At 45.6% G+C, this 22,153-nt stretch overlaps 1 protein-coding gene across 3 annotated transcripts; it reads right to left on the bottom strand.

The window, feature by feature from the left end:
* Window positions 1-1,193: 1,193 nt before the first annotated feature.
* On the bottom strand, window positions 1,194-13,217 carry LOC119296125 (ubiquitin-like-specific protease ESD4). 3 transcript variants are annotated; one of them, XR_005144869.1, is made up of 9 exons: window positions 12,556-13,208; window positions 12,058-12,137; window positions 11,888-11,981; window positions 11,680-11,778; window positions 4,590-4,682; window positions 4,380-4,499; window positions 2,622-2,725; window positions 1,808-1,977; window positions 1,194-1,724 (listed from the first exon to the last, which is right to left on the bottom strand). XR_005144869.1 is itself a non-coding variant. In XM_037574517.1 (9 exons), exons 1-9 carry the CDS (start codon window positions 13,057-13,059, stop codon window positions 1,662-1,664), a joined length of 1,230 nt encoding a protein of 409 aa, XP_037430414.1. In that variant the 5' UTR covers window positions 13,060-13,207; the 3' UTR covers window positions 1,194-1,661. The 3 variants fall into 3 exon arrangements, 2 of the variants coding, with proteins under 2 accessions (XP_037430414.1, XP_037430415.1); XM_037574517.1 differs by having other exon boundaries at window positions 1,905-1,977; window positions 12,556-13,207; XM_037574518.1 differs by lacking the exons at window positions 1,194-1,724; window positions 1,808-1,977; window positions 2,622-2,725; window positions 4,380-4,499; window positions 4,590-4,682 and adding an exon at window positions 5,335-5,775 and having other exon boundaries at window positions 12,556-13,217.
* Window positions 13,218-22,153: the final 8,936 nt, after the last annotated feature.

Raw genomic sequence — 22,153 nt, 5'->3', positions numbered from 1 at the left:
CCCCGCCCTACCGCCAAACCACTTGGCGGTAGGATGTGGTAGCCTACCGCCAAGGGGGCACGCGTTCCCCGTCACAGAAACCCCGAGCGTGTTCCCCTTGGCACAAGCCTACCGCCGAGGCACCTGACGGTAGCCTTAGCTAGCCTACCGATGTCACCTATGGCGGTAAGGCCGTTACACCACGTCAGCCTCAATATGGTTGGCTAACGGCAGCCGCCATTAAGCTACCACCCCTCTCCTTGGCGGTAGCCTGCATAACTCTACCGTCGGGTTTCCTGGCGGTAGGAAAAGGGTCAAATCTCAAAATTGTTTCAAATCGGGGTTAGATCCGGCTGAAGTTTGAGCAAAAGGTCAAAACACCAAATTTGGCCACCAGAGGCTGCCTCGGAGACTGTTGGTTGTGCGAGGTGTGCGGTGACGACGACCAGAGATGAGTAGCGTTGTGAAGCAGGGCGTGGTGCAAGCTAGGTCATCGCTTTTCCAAGACGTGTTGAAGTCTGAGCTGCCGTGTCGAGGAAAGCCTAGTGCTTCACACTAAAACAAGTCGCCAAAATCGGAGTTTCCTCTTCGACTTTGTGGTGGCCAGTTGTGGTGATTCGGTACGCGTGGCTTGGGGCGTACCCAGAAGTTGTAATGATTCGATACGCGTGGGTTAGGGCGTTCCCTGTGATGAACGGTGTGTTGTTGTTTGTTAATGGTAAGTCGGAGTCGTCGAGTCTCAATGGGACAAGGTGATGTCGTTTGTTAATGGTGAAGTCGGAGTGAGGTGATGACGATGACGCCTATTCCCTTCGTTTCAAAATAGATGACTTAATTTTATACTAACTTTATACTAAAATTCATTTAAAAAATATTTATACTAAAGTTAATACAAAGTTGAGTCATCTATTTTGAAACGGAGGGAGTAGATGACTACGACACATAATTCTTCTCAGAGGCGGGTGTCAAGTTTTTGTCAGTGACCATGTAACTTGGCACTGCCGTGGCCAATATTGCGCGTGTGTTATGTGGTTTTAGTACAGTTTTCCTGTAATTGACCGTTTGAAAAAAAAAAGGTATTTTCCTTTTAGCGGCAATACTGGAGCTCCGGCTCTACAGGCAACATGAACTCCAGAGCAAACAGCACAAAGAGATACGATGACTGATATTTTGGCCACGGTGCCAGAGAAAACAGCGCTGCCACTACAATTAGCAAAACTCTACATGAGCGATTAAATGTCACTGCGGTGAATAGATACAGAAATTTACACGGACCAAAACTTCAGATTTTTTTGCCATCGAAACTAACAAAACAGGAAAACCCATTTTTCTAACTCTGAAACAAAAGCAAGTTAACAGAAGGAAGATGCCACTGGTTTAATACTAGGCTTCTCTAAGTTAAAAAAAAAATCTCAAAACCCTATTCAAGATTTCTTTCCTTTTTTCTGCTCCTGCCAATCAAATCCATATATAGAAGAGCTTTACAGAAATTTGTTAGCATCTGCATCCTTCAACGCCAGCAGTTTGAGATCACGGCCGACAACTCTTCAGTTTCTCACGGGAATGGACATTTTCTATCTTTGCCAGCAACATCCAAGGTGAAGGCACAGTTTTGGAGAATGGCCAAATAATTAATATTTGCAGAACTTAATTGTCTTTATTTTCCAACAAAAAGAGGAAACTTAGTCAGCCCTTAGTCTTAAGATTTCCTTAGCTGTTCTCCTCCGAAAGTATTCCATGTGTTCCTGCAGTTGACAAAAAACTAATGTGCATAAGAATTCATACCATATAATCACCTTAAGATAGACCAGCTTCCGCCATTTTATACCTTAGCCCGAATGTGTATGCATCAATCTAGAATAAGCATCTCCATTCCCAAAAACAAATCCAGTCTGCTAAATTTTTGGCAGATCAAATTTACTCACCTGACCAAAAGATAAGCTGACTCCTCTGCTGAGGAAATCAATGTACTTGAGCATAAACATACCACAATCAAACCTGAAATAATTGAAGACCCATCAAAATTAATCTTTGCCCATTGTTATAACTGCAAGTATCAATACTTGAATTTAAAACATACTCCCTCCGTCCGGGTTTATTAGGCCTAAAGACAACTTCTCTTAGACCAAGACATATCGTAATTTGCGCACATTAATTCTTCCATTTCACTCTCAATGCACTCTCTCACATGCATGCAGCCAATGAAAAAACACACATGAAGTGTATTAATTTCCCAGCCATGGCACCAACAACAATGACTTTCAATGCAACCAATGAAATGGTTGCATGCATGCACCTTTCCAAAACGAGGCCTTATAAAAAGGGACATGCTTGTGATGCTGAGAAGCCTAATAAACCCGGACAGAGGGAGTACTTTGTGCACGACCAGCCAACTAAACATGGATTTCAAAGAAAGGACATATATGGTGCATATGTACTACTACCGCCAATCCATAAAAAGTGACGCAGTTCTGAACTAACTCCAGTTCAAAACTAGTTCAGAACTGCAACACTTATTTTGGATCGGAGGGAGTAAATGATACTAATACCCAACAAATTATTGTTATAGGAACTGAAAGCGGATATTACCCATAAATAGTGAATTTACGCATTAAATGATCATTAGTGTAAACAAGACGTACCCATTCTCTTGTAAAGGAATACAATCAATAGATTCTTTGGTCCCAGAACTTATGTCAATCTCTTTATTACTCTTGTCCTTCACTTCATCTACAATATATCTAGCCTGTATATGGAGTACAGAAGAAGCACCATTACATTACTCAATTTATAAGCAAGAATTAGACGGAAATGCCTAATGGAGATAGTATTATTTAGTACTTCTAGCAGATAGAAAGAACCAAGATCAGGTGAATTCTCCCAGAGCATAGCACATGTGCAGAGGCCCATAAACATATGGTTTCCCCCTAATTTAACATTTGACATTTGGAAGAGGTGCACCAAAAGTTTTACTTAAGTTAAACTACAAAAAGCTATTTATATAGTTAACTAACCTTCTAAAAAATTAAGCACTCCCAAATTGGAATGGAACCAGGGTGCATTTGATTCATCTACTGCCAGCTGTTCGCCCTTTTCATCTAAAAAATAACTCCCTGCTTTCTTTTTACATCATGTATGACTTTTCAAAGTCTTTGGCATGCTACTTTTGAACTTCACATTATGATATATTAGTGGAATTAACATATAATTTTCAATGATAAATCTAATGATTCAATTTTATAGCTAGTCTAAAAACTAATAAATCTAAACAGTCAAACTTGAAAAGTTCTGCTTGTGATCGGGGAACGCCAAATTTAGAAAGTTCTCTTTGCAAGGAAATCTTTAAAAAGTTCGACAACAAGGATTCTAGGAAGTAAAAAAAGAATAGAGGCAGTATATAAAATTCAGTTCTAATGCAAAACTCCCTCCTGCGAACCCTATCCGTCATCCAAAGCCTTCTCCACACTGCTGCCACGGTACCCATCTTATCGCCCGTCCGGCAGCCTCGTCGGCGGCAAGAGGAGTGAGGGCCTGTCCACTTGGTTTTTTCTTAGTTCTAGTAGGTTTTTTTTACTAGGTTGGTTTCCTGGTGACATTGGCCGGGTGGTGGCGAGTGGTGATGATGGCGCATTGGATCTTTCCAGCCTCTCCCTACCTCGACGTCATCCAACTTGACGCCGACGAAGGGCCTGTGAGGGTAGGTGTTGCCATATCCATTGGCTCTTCAGATCTTGGCAGTTGGTGTGTCAATCAAGGGAAGCTGTTGGTTGCATCTTGGTGTGGCGACTTCGGCATCCTCTTTCGATTTGTTCGACAAAGGGCCTATGAGGGTAGGTGTTACCATATCCATTGGCTCTCTATGGATCTTGGCAGTTGGTGTGTCAATCAAGAGAAGCAGCTGGTTGGATCTTGGTGTGGCGACTTCGGCATCTTTTGATTTGTCATCCGGTTTCTCCAACCCTATGGACTCGTAGTGAAGAATTGTAAGCCTGTGCTGCGTGGGGTGATGCCCCAAACGATGTTCCTTCAGCGGTTTCTTCGTTTCAAGCAGTGAGTAGCTATTGTGGTCTTCAGAGCCTAGTATGGCGAGGGCGTTTGCAGGTGTCTGTTCCCCTTGTTGTCGGTTCAGCGCAATTTTCAATATCCGGAGGGTGGCGTACTATCGAAGGAAGATGACTAGTTCTCCGTATTATTTTCAATGTGGTTTTATTTTACTGGTCATTTTGTGTCCAATTGCCTACCCCAACTTGTTTGGGACTAAAGGCTTTGTTGTTGTTATTGTTACTGTTACCAATTGTCTTTCTATTGTACTAGCTACTGTTTTCCTTGATAATTATTAGATCTAACATGCCCTTTGGGTGTCTTTTCTGGAAGAAAACAATATGACAAAAAGAAGTTACCAGCATTTCGTATACACGAAGATCATTGCCGCCAAGAGAATCAAGATATTGTACTGTCTTCGCCTTTATGTTTATAACTGCCAAACACCAATGCACATTTTGATGTACGGGGACAAAGATCTGCAGAGTAAATTCTAAACATAAGAATAAGCATGTCAAAGAGCACGTGCAGTAACAATAGAAAATTAAAGAACCCAGCATCCACTTTACTTTATCACATTCAATGAGCTCATAACCCAACTTCCTGGAGGTAGTCCATCTTTTTACAGATTTGTAGTCATATCCAGTTTTTCCACAAGCAAGCTGAGCAATAATTCAGAAAATAAACAGGGCTGAATTAGATGGTAATCAATTTTATCCAAATGAAAATCAAGGCCGAAATGCATGATATCTAGTCTAATTTCCAATCAAAGGTCTCAAATCAAGTAACAACACAACAAAAGGAACCAAATAAGGCTGACAGAGAACTACTCTCCATTCAAAAATGTGTGTGTCCATGGCATGCATCAAGTGAAACTTTCCTGATTGTGACTACTCAGGAGGGCAATCTAATGTATTCCAAACAGATGCCCCAAGTAAAAGTTCAAATTAAGAAACCCAGGAGGGCAACCATGGTATATTCAAACTTCCTAATATCAATGACCAAAGATGTATCTATAATGGTCACGAAAAAGTGACATAAGTATAATTTAGCTTAAAAATAGATATTTCCACAGTATAGAAAAAAGTTCATTTTACTACCCTGAAAAAAGTTGGTGGTTCACATAACCCCTTGATCTTTATTTCTGCTCTTCACCCCCTAAACAAAATCCCATACCAGGTAAAATCAGTCCTTGGATGGTTTAACTCTGACGTGGCGATAGTCAATGGTGGTTTTTACCTGTGGGTGGGCCTCCCTCATGTGGACCGGGCTTTGTCCTCCCCTGCCCTCCCGAGCATCGCCCCCTCGCGCCCGACCCTGCCACCTCCGGCCGACGCCAGTGACTGCCGGAGTTCCAAACCACCGCCCTGCTTCTCCTTCCTCTCCCTCTCTCTTCCCTCGTATCTCTCTCTCAAGTACATGTCACGCGGCCGCCAGAAGCTCGCCGCCGTACCGCCTTCACACCGCCGTCGGACTCCGGATCCGGCCGGAACCAGATGAGATGGGGCCGCCACCCTAGGAACTGGCCGTCCCTCGCCTCCCCGCGCCGCTTGCATTGCTGCGGCGCCGCCGCCTCCACGTCCATGGCCGGCCCTTGCTGCCGCATCCACACCCATGGTCGGCCGCCTCTGGTCGGCGGGAGGCCACGACCTCCGCAGCCGCCTTGACCGCCGCCCCGGCCTCCTCTGCACACGGCTGCGCCTGAGCACGACCCCACCGATGCGCCGCCGCTGAAACCCTCCACGCCGGTGACCTCTGAGCATGCACGTATGAGCATATACGAGATAGAGCAGTTAATTATCTCTCTCTGAATATGTGCATATTGACAAGAAACTACAGAGCGCAGTTTTGTTCTCTGCATTATGTGTATACGGGAGCAGCAACTACCAAAACAGTAGATGATGTGCAGTTAGCAGTTTATTCTTCCTTAAAAGACAACATATTTGTTTGTGCTTCTTCCATAGCAGACTTCTCAAGCCGACCTGATTGCATTTGTTTGTTTTCTGGAAGTGCCAGTTAGTGCAAATGTTCAATAATTAGACAGTTCATAATTTGGATTTGCACATTCTTTCCTAGCTACTATATCCGTCCGGGTTTAAAAGACCCCTTAGCCAAATCCTCAATACCAAGGCGCGTCTTCCTTAAAATTCGTTACTAACCAACCAAGCACTTCTTTTCCGGTTAAAGCTCCAGCTTTTAACCTCCCACATTTAATTAGAGCGCACGCCCCAGGACTGCCCCGGTAAAAAGGAGCGCATGCATTGGCTGGCCGCGTTATTGGGTTCAGATTACCTGATTCTGGGTGCATGCTGGAGCTGGATTTTAGGAACGCGCACCACATGCTCTCAATCGCATTAACTGCTAAAAGTCTGGGCCAATGAGAGAAACGAGTGCTTGTGCATGCGACCTAATAATTAGGGACGAGGCTTGGTGGCTCTCGGGCCCTTTAAACCCAAGACGGAGGTAGTAGCTGGTAAGAAATATGTGAACAATTTTTTCAAATCATGAACATTTTTATGATTTTCCAAATGTTTTTTGAATTCACAAACAGTTTATGATTTTTCTTTTTTTTTTTAGAAAACACATAACGTGTTGAAATTTGATACTTTTGAAAATCCCGAATTTCATTTAGAGAAGGAAAAATAAAAACAAAAAGTAAAAAGTAAATAAAAAGCATAAAAACAGGGGGCTCGACGACCATGGGTCGGCCCATTACCACGTGCCGGAGGAGGTGGTGCGCTAAAGAGAGGGAAAAGGGGAGAAAAAGGGAAGAACCAGGGATCGATCCCTGGTCTCCCGTGCGGACAACAGCGCCCTTAGCCATCACACCACTTGTGCGTTCATGATATGTTATGGAAGTGTATCTGTTTATAAGAACATAAACCGGCAGCGATTTTGAAATAAAAACCAATCGTTTTTTCTTCACTTACCGGTGCCATGGTGGGTAATTGTTGCCAACTTCTGGGGCAATTTCCATGACGGAGGACCAGAAGCAATAGCACATTTATAATTAGGGAAAGATTGGACAAGGATGTCACTTTTATTGTTGAGTTGACATCAAAATTGGAAGTTGCAAGTCATTGTATAGTTCTATAAAATGTCTGTCAGCTTTGTTTGATAGGTACATCTCCATCAGTTAGTGTGCATTCCGTATAAAATGCATTGCAAGTGTTGTCAATTGTTTGTTCCTTTGTCTAGGTATATACTATGGACCCTCTATAGGCACATTTCCCCCTTTTGCCTAAATATATTGCAGAACCTATCAAATGTGCTTTGTGTGGTTAAGATGTGGAGGATGGACTAGCTGGTACGGTCTACCACAGGTGTCATCCTATCCGGCCGTGTGCATCTGTCTCCCATGGTAGAAAATTATTTTCATTGTAGTCTACCTTAGTGCACCAACGGACATTGTGTGTTATCTCTTTTGTGTTTTCTGTGTTTTTTTGTACCATATTTTTCCCAGTGCCAATTATGCATGTGCATACGATACGGTTTGAACCTGTATATACTCTCTTATGTATTCAAGTTTTATATCAAGTACTTTTAATTACGTTTTCCTTTTTTTTTCATGTCCGTTCTCTTGGCCGATGATTGTGATATGTTTGTGGGACTATAATGCACTTGGCAAACTGTTTTAGCAATATTTGGTATTGGCTGATCACACTTGCAATATTGCAGAATTCTATGCTGCAAGATACAATTAAGTGATTTGGAAGGCTACAATATCAATTTGTTTGAGATGCCTTCACCATCATGTCTACCCATGGGCAGCATGCTACTTCGTATAATGCTCACAGACATGGAGAGATGACGATGCGTGACATGGACGGGTGACCGAATAGGAAATGTGCTAGCAGGTTCAGTCAGTAGTCGTCACGCCCCCATTGCACAGATTCGTGGGGACAAGTATTGGTATTGTCGCATTGTCGTTCTTCCATTATTGATAGTAAAGGTTAGGTTAAAGTGGCGTGCTTAATACAACAACAACAACAACAAAGCCTTTAGTCCCAAACAAGTTGGGGTAGGCTAGAGGTGAAACCCATAAGATCTCGCAACCAACTCATGGCTCTGGCACATGGATAGCAAGCTTCCACGCACCCCTGTCCATAGCTAGCTCTTTGGCGATACTCCAATCCTTCATGTCTCTCTTAACGGACTCCTCCCATGTCAAATTCGGTCGACCCCGCCCTCTCTTGACATTCTCCGCACGCTTTAGCCGTCCGCTATGCACTGGAGCTTCTGGAGGCCTGCGCTGAATATGCCCAAACCATCTCAGACGATGTTGGACAAGCTTCTCCTCAATTGGTGCTACCCCAACTCTATCTCGTATACCATCATTCCGGACTCGATCCTTCCTCGTGTGGCCACACATCCATCTCAACATACGCATCTCCGCCACACCTAACTATTGAACATGTCGCCTTTTAGTCGGCCAACACTCCGCGCCATACAACATTGCGGGTCGAACCGCCGTCCTGTAGAACTTGCCTTTTAGCTTTTGTGGCACTCTCTTGTCACAGAGAATGCCAGAAGCTTGGCGCCACTTCATCCATCCGGCTTTGATTCGATGGTTCACATCTTCATCAATACCCCCATCCTCCTGCAACATTGACCCCAAATATCGAAAGGTGTCCTTCCGAGGTACCACCTAGCCATCAAGGCTAACCTCCTCCTCACACCTAGTAGTACTGAAACCGCACATCATGTACTCGGTTTTAGTTCTCCTAAACCCTTTCGATTCCAAGGTTTGTCGCCATAACTCTAACTTCCTATTTACCCCCGTCCGACTATCGTCAACTAGCACCACATCATCCGCAAAGAGCATACACCATGGGATATCTCCTTGTATATCCCTTGTGACCTCATCCATCACCAATGCAAAAAGATAAGGGCTCAAAGCTAACCCCTGATGCAGTCCTATCTTAATCGGGAAGTCATCGGTGTCGACATCACTTGTTCGAACACTTGTCACAACATTATCGTACATGTCCTTGATGAGGGTAATGTACTTTGCTGGAACTTTGTGTTTCTCCAAGGCCCACCACATGACATTCCGCGGTATCTTATCATAGGCCTTCTCCAAGTCAATGAACACCATATGCAAGTCCTTCTTTTGCTCCCTATATCTCTCCATAAGTTGTCGTACCAAGAAAATGGCTTCCATGGTCGACCTCCCAGGCATGAAACCAAACTGATTTTTGGTCACGCTTGTCATTCTTCTTAAGCGGTGCTCAATGACTCTCTCCCATAGCTTCATTGTATGGCTCATCAGCTTAATTCCACGGTAATTAGTACAACTCTAAACATCCCCCTTGTTCTTGAAGATTGGTATTAATATACTCCGTCTCCATTCTTCTGGCATCTTGTTTGCCCGAAAAATGAGGTTGAAAAGCTTGGTTAGCCATACTATCGCTATGTCCCCGAGACCTTTCCACACCTCAATGGGGATACAATCAGGGCCCATCGCCTTGCCTCCTTTCATCCTTTTTAAAGCCTCCTTCACCTCAGACTCCTGGATGCGCCGCACAAAACGCATGCTGGTCTCATCAAAGAAGTCGTCCAGTTCAATGGTAGAACTCTCATTCTCCCCATTGAACAGCTTGTCGAAGTACTCCCGCCATCTATGCTTAATCTCCTCGTCCTTCACCAAGAGTTGGCCTGCTCCGTCCTTGATGCATTTGACTTGGCCAATATCCCTCGTCTTCCTCTCCCAGATCTTAGCCATCTTATAGATGTCCCTTTCACCTTCCTTCGTGCCTAACCGTTGGTAGAGGTCCTCATATGCCCGACCCCTTGCTTCACCAACAGCTTGCTTTGCGGCCTTCTTCGCCATCTTGTACTTCTCTATGTTGTCTGCACTCCTATCCAGGTATAGGCGTCTGAAGGAATCTTTCTTCTCTTTAATCGCCTTCTGGACATCATCATTCCACCACCAGGTATCCTTATCTTCGCTTCTCCTTCCCCTGGACACTCCAAACTCCTCCGAGGCCACCTTACGAATGCAAGTCGCCATCTTCATCCACACATTGTCCGCATCCCCTCCTTCCTCCCAAGGGCCCTCCTTAATTACCCTCTCCTTGAACACCTGAGCTACCTCCCCCTTGAGCTTCCTCCACTTCGTTCTAGCGACTTTGGCACGCTTATCCCGCTGGACACGAATCCGAAAGCGGAAGTCAGCAACCACCAGCTTATGCTGGGGTACAACACTCTCTCCAGGTATCACCTTACAGTCTAGGCACGCAAGCCTATCTTCTCTTCTCGAGAGGATGAAATCAATCTGGCTAGAGTGTTGGCCACTACTAAAAGTCACCAGATGTGATTCTCTCTTTCTAAAGAGGGTGTTGGCTACAATCATGTTGTAGGCTAGAGCAAAGCTTAAGACATCTTCTCCTTCTTGATTCCTGATGCCATAGCCAAAGCCCCCATGCGCCCCTTCAAAACCTGTGTTAGATGTACCCACGTGGCCATTGAGGTCTCCTCCTATGAAGTGCTTCTCACCAATCGGTACACTCCTAACCATGTCTTCCAAGCCTTCCCAGAACTCCCTCTTGGTGTTCTCATTGTGGCCTACTTGCGGGGCATGCGCGCTGATAACATTGAGAACCAAGTCCTCAACTACCAGCTTGACCAGGATAATCCGGTCCCCACGTCTCTTGACGTCTACCACTCCATACTTGAGGCTCTTGTTGATCAAGATGCCTACGCCATTTCTGTTTGCAGCCGTCCCCATGTACCACAGCTTGAAGCCGGTATCCTCCACCTCCTTCGCCTTCTGTCCTCTCCATTTGGTTTCTTGGACGCAAAGGATATCAACACCTCTCCTCACCGCTGCATCAACTAGCTCCCGAAGCTTAATATGTCACTATTTCTAGCAGAGAATGGTGTGTGGGCTGTAGGGTGGAGCCCATGTTAAGCGAAGAGGAGCTGAAGACAGAGACTTGTTTGGATTGTCATTGCAATTGCCAAATGTGCGTGTGGAAAGATTTTCTTTGTCACATGCTCTATGCACTATAGGATAGAGCAAGGAATGATAAAGCACGGGAAGTCCTCCTGCAAGGTGAATATGGAGAAGAAACCGTTTGGCTTCGAAGAAGGGTTTTTTAGTTGGAAACCGTATGTTCGATTGTGCTCGACGTGTATTGATCAACAATATAACATCATCACTTTGATCAATATATCGGTACATTTTATTATTGTTTTGTAGCAATGTACTCACTCTTGACTACTCCCTCTGTAAAGAAATATAAGATCGTTTAGATTACTACTTTAGTGATCTAGACGATCTTATATTTCTTTACAGAGGGAGTACAATTTAAGTAAATAATGATCAACATCGTCTTTTGTGATTCAGTTGCGTAGCACGGACATCTTACTAGTAATTTATAAAGTGACAGGCATAAGCAGCATGGAACATACACTAAGTGATAAGCTGATGCATGTCCATAAATTGAGCCAGAACCAAGGTACAATATAGCAACCTTCGAGCGCTAACCACAGTATCTAAACCGCTCATCAAGCATATTGCAACTAATCCTAAGTCGGATGTGATTAGAAGAAATGCAAAAACAAATAAAGCTATAGAACACAGAAAAGATATGCAATATTTAATATGACACTGCAGATTCAATTGGAGAAAACACAAGGTGCATATATTCTAACCTTCTTATAAAAAAATGTATTGAAGAAATGGCATTTCAAGAACCTTTTTGGTTCTCTTATTCCCCTCTCCTTTAACAATTCAAGGTACAAATTAATGACCTGAAAACAACAGGAATCACTTTCCCCATTACGTATGAAAATATCAGTGTAAAGCTTACATGTTTGCAATCAGTGAAGATGGTTTAGTACATTTAAGATGAATATTTACCTCATCATTTAACCAGCCATGTGGTCTCAAACACCGAAATTTTTCCCTGCTAACCTCAATGTTAGACGGTTCATGCAGCACCAGGACTTTGCTACTGTAAGTGAAAAGGGGCAATGTTATATTTCTTTACAGAGGGAGTATATAGGAAAGCTTCAAATCATCAAACGTACCTTGAACCATTACCATACAAACAATCCTGAACTTCCTTTTCATCTTCAGCAGTTAGAGGTACAAAGAATTGAGACAGATCCTGAAGACAGATCAACATACATAAATCAAAGAGTTAGTGGAGAATAGAAGGTTGTCGCAACCAAGCAGGTCAATCAGCCACCCATTAACGAGAAAAAACAAAGAGGACCTCTCTGGTTGCCTCTTTTAAAATTTGAAGCAGTTAAACCAGATTTGACACCTTCAGATTGCGCGCTATTTCTTACATGGCTATGTCTTCTCCATTCCTTTGGTAAATTCAATGCATGTTTTTCGATTGGGGCAACACTAATTTTCGATTGGGGCAACACTAAAATAAAATGCAAATCCAGTTGGCATATCCCTCTTTATCAATTGTCCACTATTGCAACGTGGGTTTCCTTACAGAGCTCTCGTCCATGGACGTAATCTTCCTACTCACCCCGCATATACCAAGATAAAAAGGCGATGACAAAACATACCTCCTTAGGCGGCTCAGCCAGCTTCCTCTGCTCCTCAAGCGTCTTCTCCAGAAAGGCCACCTCGTCGCCGATCTCGCGCAACCTCTTGTCATTATGTCTCGTCTCCTCGAGGAGATCCTTCCAACGCGGTTTCACCGCCTTCAAGGCGACCTTCCTGGAGTTCTCTATTTTCCAACTCCCCACCACGCGCCCTGGCTTCACATCGTTGTTCTTGGTGAGATACGTGAGATCCGGCGGATCCTGCGGCACATCCTTGGACGCACGGACCCAGTCCTTAAGCAGCCTCAGGCCGTTGTCCCACATGTCCGGGATGCTGCGGATGTAGTCCCACATGTCGAAATCAGCGGATTTGGCTTCCGGCGGGGGCACGAGGAAGCAGTCGGGAACGAGGACGCGGACGCCGCGGCGCTTGCGCTGCTGGCCGCGCCAGTGGTCGTCGAGGCGACCGTCAGCCGGTAGGCAGCGCTTGCGGCAATTAAAGCGGAGTTGTGCGTCCGTGTTCATGGCAGGGACAAGGATGCCAGCGCCATGGAAGTTGGTAGGTCAGCAGCGGGGCATGCTGGAAGCGGAAACCCTAGGTCGGGTTCGTCGGGGGCTAGGGGTTTGAGCCCGGCGCAAGGGGAGAAGGCGGGGCGACTAGAGCGAAGATGACCGAACGCTCCTTTTGCAAAAAGGTCCTCGTCTGGAAAATCAAGGGCTCTGTTAGTTTAATGCCCTTTTTTTAAGAATCTGTTAGTTTAATGGCCCAATTCGACAAGGCTGGCCCATGACAGTCACGTGGCTAATTGTCTCTACTCCTAATGGAGCAGTTGGTGAATAGTCCGCCGGTTATTTTTCGCTGGTTTTATTTCGTCTCTCCTCCCATCACCCCCTTCCATCGTTGGTTTTTTTTTCGTCTCTCCTCCCATCACCCCCTCCCATCGCTGGTTTTTTTTCGTCTCTCCTCCCACCACCCCCTCCAACCGGTTTTTCTATTTTCTCGTCTAGCTGGCAATACCCAACGTATTTATGATAATCAATCACAATTAATCCACGTATAGTAATAAATCAATCCAGGTATGGTAAGGTCATAACTCAGGAAATTTTGAATATGATAATTATATGGTAATAAATTTTAATTACCCCCACAGGCTATCAATCCAGATATGGTAAGGCCATAACTCGGGAAATATCGAATATGGTAATAAATTTAAATTACCACCAGGTATGGTAAGGCTATCAATCCAGGTAAAAATGCCTTCTCGCACATCAGGAAAAAAACATACGACACGGCTCCCCTCGATCTATTTGCTAGGTCGACCGTGAAGCACGTCGTTGCTGCCATCGTGGAGCCCTTCGCCGCCTTCGACGCCGCCATCGTGGAGCCCTTCACCGCCGCCGAGATCCGAGATCGCCGCCGTAAAGGTCCGAGATCGCCATCCCTTTTCGTTTCTGGTTCGCTGGAATATCTCCCTTCTCCCCATCTCCCTCTCGCGCGTCATTGCTGCCACCGCCCACTACTGGCCACCTTCGTCGGATAGATCACCGGCGCCGGGAGGCTGCGAGGTCGTCGGTGCAGCGTCGGGTGGCTCTCCCGATCCAGGGATCGAGCGCCTGGGGCAGGAGGCGTCTACGGGATGCGCACGTGGGAGCTGGGAGGTTCTCCTAGCTATGGGATCTGGGATCCGGCGATCGTCCACTGCTTGCATGTGACTGTTGACAGGGAAGAACAAGGATTCGTGTAAGGAGGGGAGAATCCGTGGCACGGTGATGTACGTCCGGCCGTTCGTATGGTGCGTGCATTTTGTTCAAGGCCGACCAGTTTGCAATTTTGCAGCCGAACAAATTCGCCAGCCGTGTATTCACACCTCTGGTCTCATCTCTCACCGCTTCTTGGTGGCTCCATGGAATGCATGAAGGTGCTACAATACTTTATCTTCTGCTAATTGATCTCCAAGTTCCCGTTGATTGCATAAATCATACTAGGTATTTGCATTGTCACGACATGATGGCTATTTTTGAAGTAGCACTTGCAATGCTTGGATCGCTAGAGTTCCATAGAATTTCAACATGAATTGCGCATATTGATTTCCTGCGTGGAAATGTTACCTAGGGTGGGGCTAATGTTGATGCCGGTGGATTAAGTGGAGTGATCCCACTGTTGTTAGCGTCCGGCCGCCGTGGCAACATCGGATTCGTCAAGTGCTTGTAGAAGGCTGGAGCAGATCCAAACGTCCCTGACCAAGTGATCGTACTGAATCCCCTTTCCTGCCATATTTCATAATCTTCAAGTACATATAGTATGACCTACACTTTAATCCTTAGCCTCGAACAAGAATGTTCTCCAGAAACTCATGTTTTCTGTACTCTGTAACAACTTGGTAGGCTGCCTATAGAAATTACCACGGTCCAAGTTGGAAAGAAACTCATTCAACTTGTGTTTCCCGTGACTCGATGCCTTCCAAACATGTTTGGCTGGAGTGTTAGTTGGGGAACGTAGCAGAAATTCAAAATTTTCTACGCATCACCAAGATCAATCTATGGAGATACTAACAACGAGAGAGAGGGGAGTGCATCTTCATATCCTTGAAGATCGCGATGCGGAAGCGTTACAAGAACGCGATCGGTGGAGTCGCTCACGAAGCGATTTAGATCGCGGCCGAATCCGATCTAAGCACCGAAGAACGGTGCCTCCGCGTTCAACACACGTGCAGCCCGGTGACGTCTCCCGTGACTTGATCCAGTAAGGAGAGAGGGAGAGGTTGGGGAAGACTCCGTCCAGCAGCAGCACAACGGCGAGGTGGTGATGGAGGAGCGTGGCACTCCAGCAGGGCTTCGCCAAGCACCGCGAGAGACGAGGAGGGAGAGGGATAGGGCTGCGCCAAGAGAGAGGGAGACTCGTGTCTCTAGCAGCCCCAAAACCCCCACTATATATAGGGGAAGGGGAGGGGCTGCGCCCCCATCTAGGGTTTCCCCTTTAAGGGTGGCGGCCAGCCCTAGATGCATCTGGGGGGGCGGCCAGAGGGGGAGAGAAGGGGGGGCGGCGCCCTAGGTGGGCCTTAGGCCCATATGAGCCTAGGGTTTCCCCCCTTCCCCTTTCCCTGCGCCTTGGGCCTCTTGTGGGAGGCGCACCAGCCCACCCAGGGGTTGGTCCCTTCCCACACTTGACCCACGCAGGCCTATGGGGTTGGTGGCCCCACCTGGTGGACCCCGGGACCCTCCCGGTGGTCCCGGTATGTTACCGATAGCACCCGAAACTTTTCCGGTGACCAAAACAGGACTTCCCATATATAAATCTTTACCTCCGGACCATTTCAGAACTCCTCATGACGTCTGGGATCTCATCCGGGACTCCGAACAACATTCAGTAACCACGTATATCTATTCCCTATAACCCTAGCGTCGTCAAACCTTAAGTGTGTAGACCCTACGGGTTCGAGAACCATGCAGACATGACCGAGACAACTCTCCTGCCAATAACCAATAGCGGGATGTGGATACCCATCTTGGCTCCCACATGTTCCACGATGATCTCATCGGATGAACCACGATGTCAAGGATTCAATCAATCCCGTATACAATTCCCTTTGTCTACTGGTATAGTACTTGCCCGAGATTCGATCGTCGGTATCCCGATACCTTGTTCAATCTCGTTACCGGTAAGTCTCTTTACTCGTTCCGTAACACATCATCCCGTGATCAACTCCTTGGTCACCTTGTGCACATTATGATGATGTCCTACCGAGTGGGCCCAGAGATACCTCTCCGTTACACAGAGCGACAAATCCCAGTCTCGATTCGTGCCAACCCAACAGACACTTTCGGAGATACCCGTAGTGCACCTTTATAGACACCCAGTTACGTTGTGACTTTGGCACACCCAAAGCATTCCTACGGTATCCGGGAGTTGCACAATCTCATGGTCTAAGGAAATGATACTTGACGTTAGAAAAGATTTTAGCAAACGAACTACATGATCTTGTGCTATGCTTAGGATTGGGTCTTGTCCATCACATCATTCTCCTAATGATGTGATCCCGTTATCAATGACATCCAATGTCCATGGTCAGGAAACCATGACCATTTGTTGATTAACGAGCTAGTCAACTAGAGGCTCACTAGGGACATGTTGTGGTCTATGTATTCACACATGTATTACGATTTCCAGTTAATACAATTATAGCATGAACAATAGACAATTATCATGAACAAGGAAATATAATAATAACCATTTTATTATTGCCTCTAGGGCATATTTCCAACAGTCTCCCACTTGCACTAGAGTCAATAATCTAGTTCACATCATTATGTGATTGCATTGAATCCAACACCCATGGTGTTTGATCATATCTCGCTTGTGAGAGAGGTTTATTAGTCAATGGGTCTGAACCTTTCAGATCCGTGTGTGCATTACAAGTATCTATGTCATCTCCTAGATGCAGCTACCACGCGTTATTTGGAACTATTCCAAATAACTGCTCTACTATACGAATCCGGTCTACTACTCAGAGTCACCCAGATTAGTGTCAAAGTTTGCATCGACGTAACCCTTTACGACGAACTCTTTTACCACCTCCATAATCGAGAAAATTCCTTAGTCCACTAGTTACTAAGGATAAGTTTGACCGCTGTCATGTGATCCATTCCTGGATCACTCTTGTACCCCTTGACTGACTCATGGCAAGGCACACTTCAGGTGTGGTACTTAGCATAGCATACTGTAGAGCCTATGTCTGAAGCATAGGGGACGACCTTCGTCCATTCTCTCTCTTCTGCCGAGGTCATGTCTTGAGTCTTACTCAATACTCACACCTTATAACACAGCCAATAACTCCTTCTTTGCCGATCTATTTTGAACTCCTTCAAAATCTTATCACGGTATGCATTCATTTGAAAGTACTATTAAGCGTTTTTGTTCTATCCTTATAGATCTTGATGCTCAATGTTCAAGTAGCTTAATCCAGGTTTTCTATTGAAAAACACTTTTCAAACAACCCCATATGCTTTCCAGAAATTCTACATCATTTCGGATCAACAATATGTCAACAACATATTCTCATCAGAAATTCTATAGTGCTCCCACTCACTTGTTTGGAATACAAGTTTCTCATAAACTTTGTATAAACCCAAAATCTTTGATCATCTCATCAAAGCGTATATTCTATCTCCGAGATGCTTACTCCAGTCCTTAGAAGGATTACTGGAGCTTTGCATACTTGTTAGCATCTTTCAGGATTGACAAAACCTTCTGGTTGTATCACATACAAACTTTCCTCAAGAAAATCATCGAGGAAACAATGTTTTGACATCCTATCTGCAAGATTTCATAAATAATGCAGTAACTGCTAATATAATTCCAACAGACTCTCAGCATCGCTACGAGTGAGAAAGTCTCATCGTAGTCAACTCCTTGAACTTGTCGGAAAACATCTTAGCGACAAGTCGAGCTTTCTTAATGGTGACATTTACCATCAATGTCTGTCTTCCTTTTAAAATCCATCTGTACTCAACAGCCTTACGACCATCGAGTAGTTCTTCCAAAGTCCATACTTTGTTTTCATACATGGATCCTCTCTCAGATTTTATGGCCTCGAGCCATTCATCGGAATCCGGGCCCACCATCGCTTCTCCATAGCTTGTAGGTTCATTGTTGTCTAGCAACATGACCTCCAAGACAGGATTACGTACCACTTTGAAGCAGTACGCATCCTTCGACCTACGAGGTTTGGTAGTGACTTGATCCGAAGTTTCATGATCACTATCATAAGCTTCTACTTCAATTGGTGTAGGCGCCATAGGAACAACTTCCTGTGCCCTGCTACACACTAGTTGAAGTGATGGTTCAATAACCTCATCAAGTCTCCACCATCCTCCCACCCAATTCTTGCAAGAGAAACTTTTCCTCGAGAAAGGACCCGTTACTAGAAACAATCACTTTTGCTTCCGGATCTGAAATAGGAGGTATACCCAACTGTTTGGGTGTCCTAGATATATTTATCCACTTTGGGTTCGAGCTTATCAGGATGAAACCTTTTTTCACATAAGCGTCGCAGCCCCAAACTTTCAAGAAATGACAGCTTAGGTTTCTATAAACCATAGTTCATACGGTATCATCTCAACAGAATTACATGGTGCCCTATTTAAAGTGAATGTGGTTGTCTCTAATGCCTAACCCACGAACGATAGTGGTAATTCGATAAGAGACATCATGGTATGCCCCATATCCAATGGGGTGCATCTATGATGTTCAGACACACCATCACACTATGGTGTTCCAGGCGGTGTTAGTTGTGAAACAATTTCCACAATGTCTCAATTGTGTACCAAACTCGCAACTCAGATATTCATCTCTATGATCATATCATAGACATTTTATCCTCTTGTCACGATGATCTTCAACTTCACTCTGAAATTACTTGAACCATTCAATAATTCAGACGTGTGTTTCATCAAGTAAATATACTCAGTATCTACTCAAATCATCTGTGAAGTAAGAACATAACGATATCCATTGCGTGCCTCAGCACTCATTGGACTGCACACATCAAAAATGTATTACTTCCAACAAGTTGCTTTCTTGTTCCATTTTACTAAAAACGAGGCTTTCAGTCATCTTGCCCATGTGGTATGATTTGTATGTCTCAAGTGATTCAAAATCAAGTGAGTCCAAATGGTCCATCTGCATGGAGTTTCTTCATGCGTATATACCAATAGACATGGTTCACATGTCTCAATCTTTTCAAAAACGAGTGAGTCCAAAGATCCATCAATATGGAGCTTCTTCATGCGTTTTTGTGACGCCCCCGATTCAATCGTACACTAATCATGCACGCAAATGTGTACGATCAAGATCAAGGACTCACGGGAAGATATCACAACACAACTCTAAAACATAAATAAGTCATACAAGCATCATAATACAAGCCAGGGGCCTCGAGGGCTCGAATACAAGTGCTCGATCATAGACGAGTTAGCGGAAGCAACAATATCTGAGTACAGACATAAGTTAAACAAGTATGCCTTAAGAAGGCTAGCACAAACTGGGATACAGATCGAAAGAGGCGCAGGCCTCCTGCCTGGGATCCTCCTAACTACTCCTGGCCGTCGTCAGCGGGCTGCACGTAGTAGTAGGCACCTCCAGAGTAGTAGTCGTCGTAGCCGAAGGTGGCATCTGGATCCTGGGCTCCAACGTCTGGTTGCGGCATCCGAGAAGAAGAGGAAAACGAGGGAAAAGAGGGAGCAAAGCAAACGTGAGTACTCATCCAAAGTACTCGCAAGCAAGGAGCTACACTACATATGCATGGGTATATGTGTAAGGAGGCAATATGAGTGGACTGAACTGCAGAATGCCAGAATAAGAGGGGGATAGCTAGTCCTATTGAAGACTACGCTTCTGGCAGCCTCCGTCTTGTAGCATGTAGAAGAGAGTAGATTGAAGTCCTCCAAGTAGCATCTCCAAGTAGCATCTCCAGTAGCATCTCCAGTAGCATCGCATAGCATAATCCTACCTGGCGATCCCCTCCTCGTCGCCCTGTGGAAAAGCGATCACCGGGTTGTCTGTGGAATTTGGAAGGTGTGTTTTATTAAGTATCCGGTTCTAGTTGTCATAAGGTCAAGGTACAACTCCAAGTCGTCCTGTTACCGAAGATCACGGCTATTCGAATAGATTAACTTCCCTGCAGGGGTGCACCAACTTACCCAACACGCTCGATCCCATTTGGCCGGACACACTTTCCTGGGTCATGCCCGGCCTCGGAAGATCAACACGTCGCAGCCCCACCTAGACACAACAGAGAGGTCAGCACGCCGGTCTAAACCTAAGCGCACAGGGGTCTGGGCCCATCGCCCATAGCACACCTGCACGTTGCGAGGGCGGCCGGAAGCAGAACTAGCCCCCTTAATACAAGAGCAGGCTTATGTTCCAATCCAGCGCGCGCCGCTCAGTCGCTGACGTCACGAAGTGCTTCGGCTGATACCACGACGTCGGGATACCCATAACTACTCCCGCGTAGATGGTTAGTGCGTATAGGCTCGTAGCCAACTCAGATCAAATACCAAGATCTCGTTAAGCGTGTTAAATATTCGCGAACGCCGAACAGGGCCAGGCCCACCTGTCTCCTAGGTGGTCTCAACCTGCCCTGTCGCCCCGCCACAAAGATCCACACAGAGGGCCGTCGGGACAAAGGTCCTTTCAGCCCCCAATCCGTGAATCACTCGCGGGTACTCTTCGAGCTGACCCGACTTTAGTCACCATCTGTATAGTATGTATGCATGAATAATATATACCCGTGATCACCTCCCGAGTGATCACGGCCCAATAGTATAGCAAGGCAGACTGACAAGAATGTAGGGCCAATGGTGATAAACTAGCATCCTATACTAAGCATTTAGGATTGCTGGTAAGGTATCAATGACTGTAGCAACAATGACAGGCTATGCATCAGAATAGGATTAACGGAAAGTAGTAACATGCTACACTACTCTAATGCAAGCAGTATAGAGTAGAATAGGTGATATCTGGTGATCAAGGGGGGGCTTGCCTGGTTGCTCTGGCAAGAGAGAGGGGTCGTCAACTCCGTAGTCGAACTGGGCAGCAGCAGCGTCGGTCTCGTAGTCTATCGGAGAGAAAAGGGGGGAGAAACAATGAATACCATGTAAACAGATGCATATCGATGCATGACAAGACAAGTAACGATGCTAGGCGGGCCCTAACGTGGTATGAGGTGATGCCGGTTAAAGGGGAAAACATTCGGGAAAATATCCCCGGTGTTTCGTGTTTTCGGGCAGAGGAGCCGGAGGGGGAAAGTTGCGAGTTCGATAGGTTAGGGGTGTGTGGCGGACGAACGAACTGCGTATCCGGATTCGTCTCGTCGTTCTGAGCAACTTTCATGTTGAAAATATTTTAATCCGAGTTACGGATTAAAAGATACGATTTTCTAAAGATTTTATTAATTTCTGGAATTTAATTAATTATTTAATTAATTCGAAAAATGGATTTATGACGTCAGCATGATGTCATGCTGACGTCGGCAGTCAACAGAGTTGACTTGGTCAACCTGACATGTGGGTCCAGTGGGACCCACCTGTCATTCTCTGTTTAGGTTAATTACAGATTAGTTAATTTAATTACTATTTAATTAACCTAACTAGTTAATTAAATTAATTAAACCAGATTAATTAACTTAATTAATTCATTAGATAATTAATTAATAAATAAATAATTTTATTAAATCATTTTTTATTTATTATTTTTATTTTTAATTCCTTTTTTTTATAAAACGTTATGGGCATGGGGCCCATCTGTCATAGGCCCCAGGGGCCTTAGCGGGTGCGGGCGGGCGCCCGTCTGGTGGCCTCGCCCGTGGACAACGGGAGTAGGCACGGGATCAACCAGCGGCCACCGCTGGGGCTCCGGCACGGCGGAGGGAGCCGCGGGAGGGGGGCCGCGGCCAAGTTCAGAGGACGGGAGGCGCACTTGCGGGGGAACAGGGGGCGACGGAGGCGAGGGAGCAGGGACGGAGCTGTGCGGGCGCCAGGGGCGCCGATGCGGGATGGGCGCGTGCGGGGCACGGCCCTAGTGGGCGCGCGCGGGGCGCCGGTGCGTGAGCGCGTGCACGCG

Source organism: Triticum dicoccoides, chromosome 4B, assembly GCF_002162155.2.
Source record: "Triticum dicoccoides isolate Atlit2015 ecotype Zavitan chromosome 4B, WEW_v2.0, whole genome shotgun sequence".
NCBI classification, from domain to species: Eukaryota; Viridiplantae; Streptophyta; class Magnoliopsida; order Poales; family Poaceae; genus Triticum; species Triticum dicoccoides.
The sequence above is the reverse complement of the archived record's forward strand: the minus strand, read 5'-3'. Positions and strand labels throughout refer to the sequence as shown.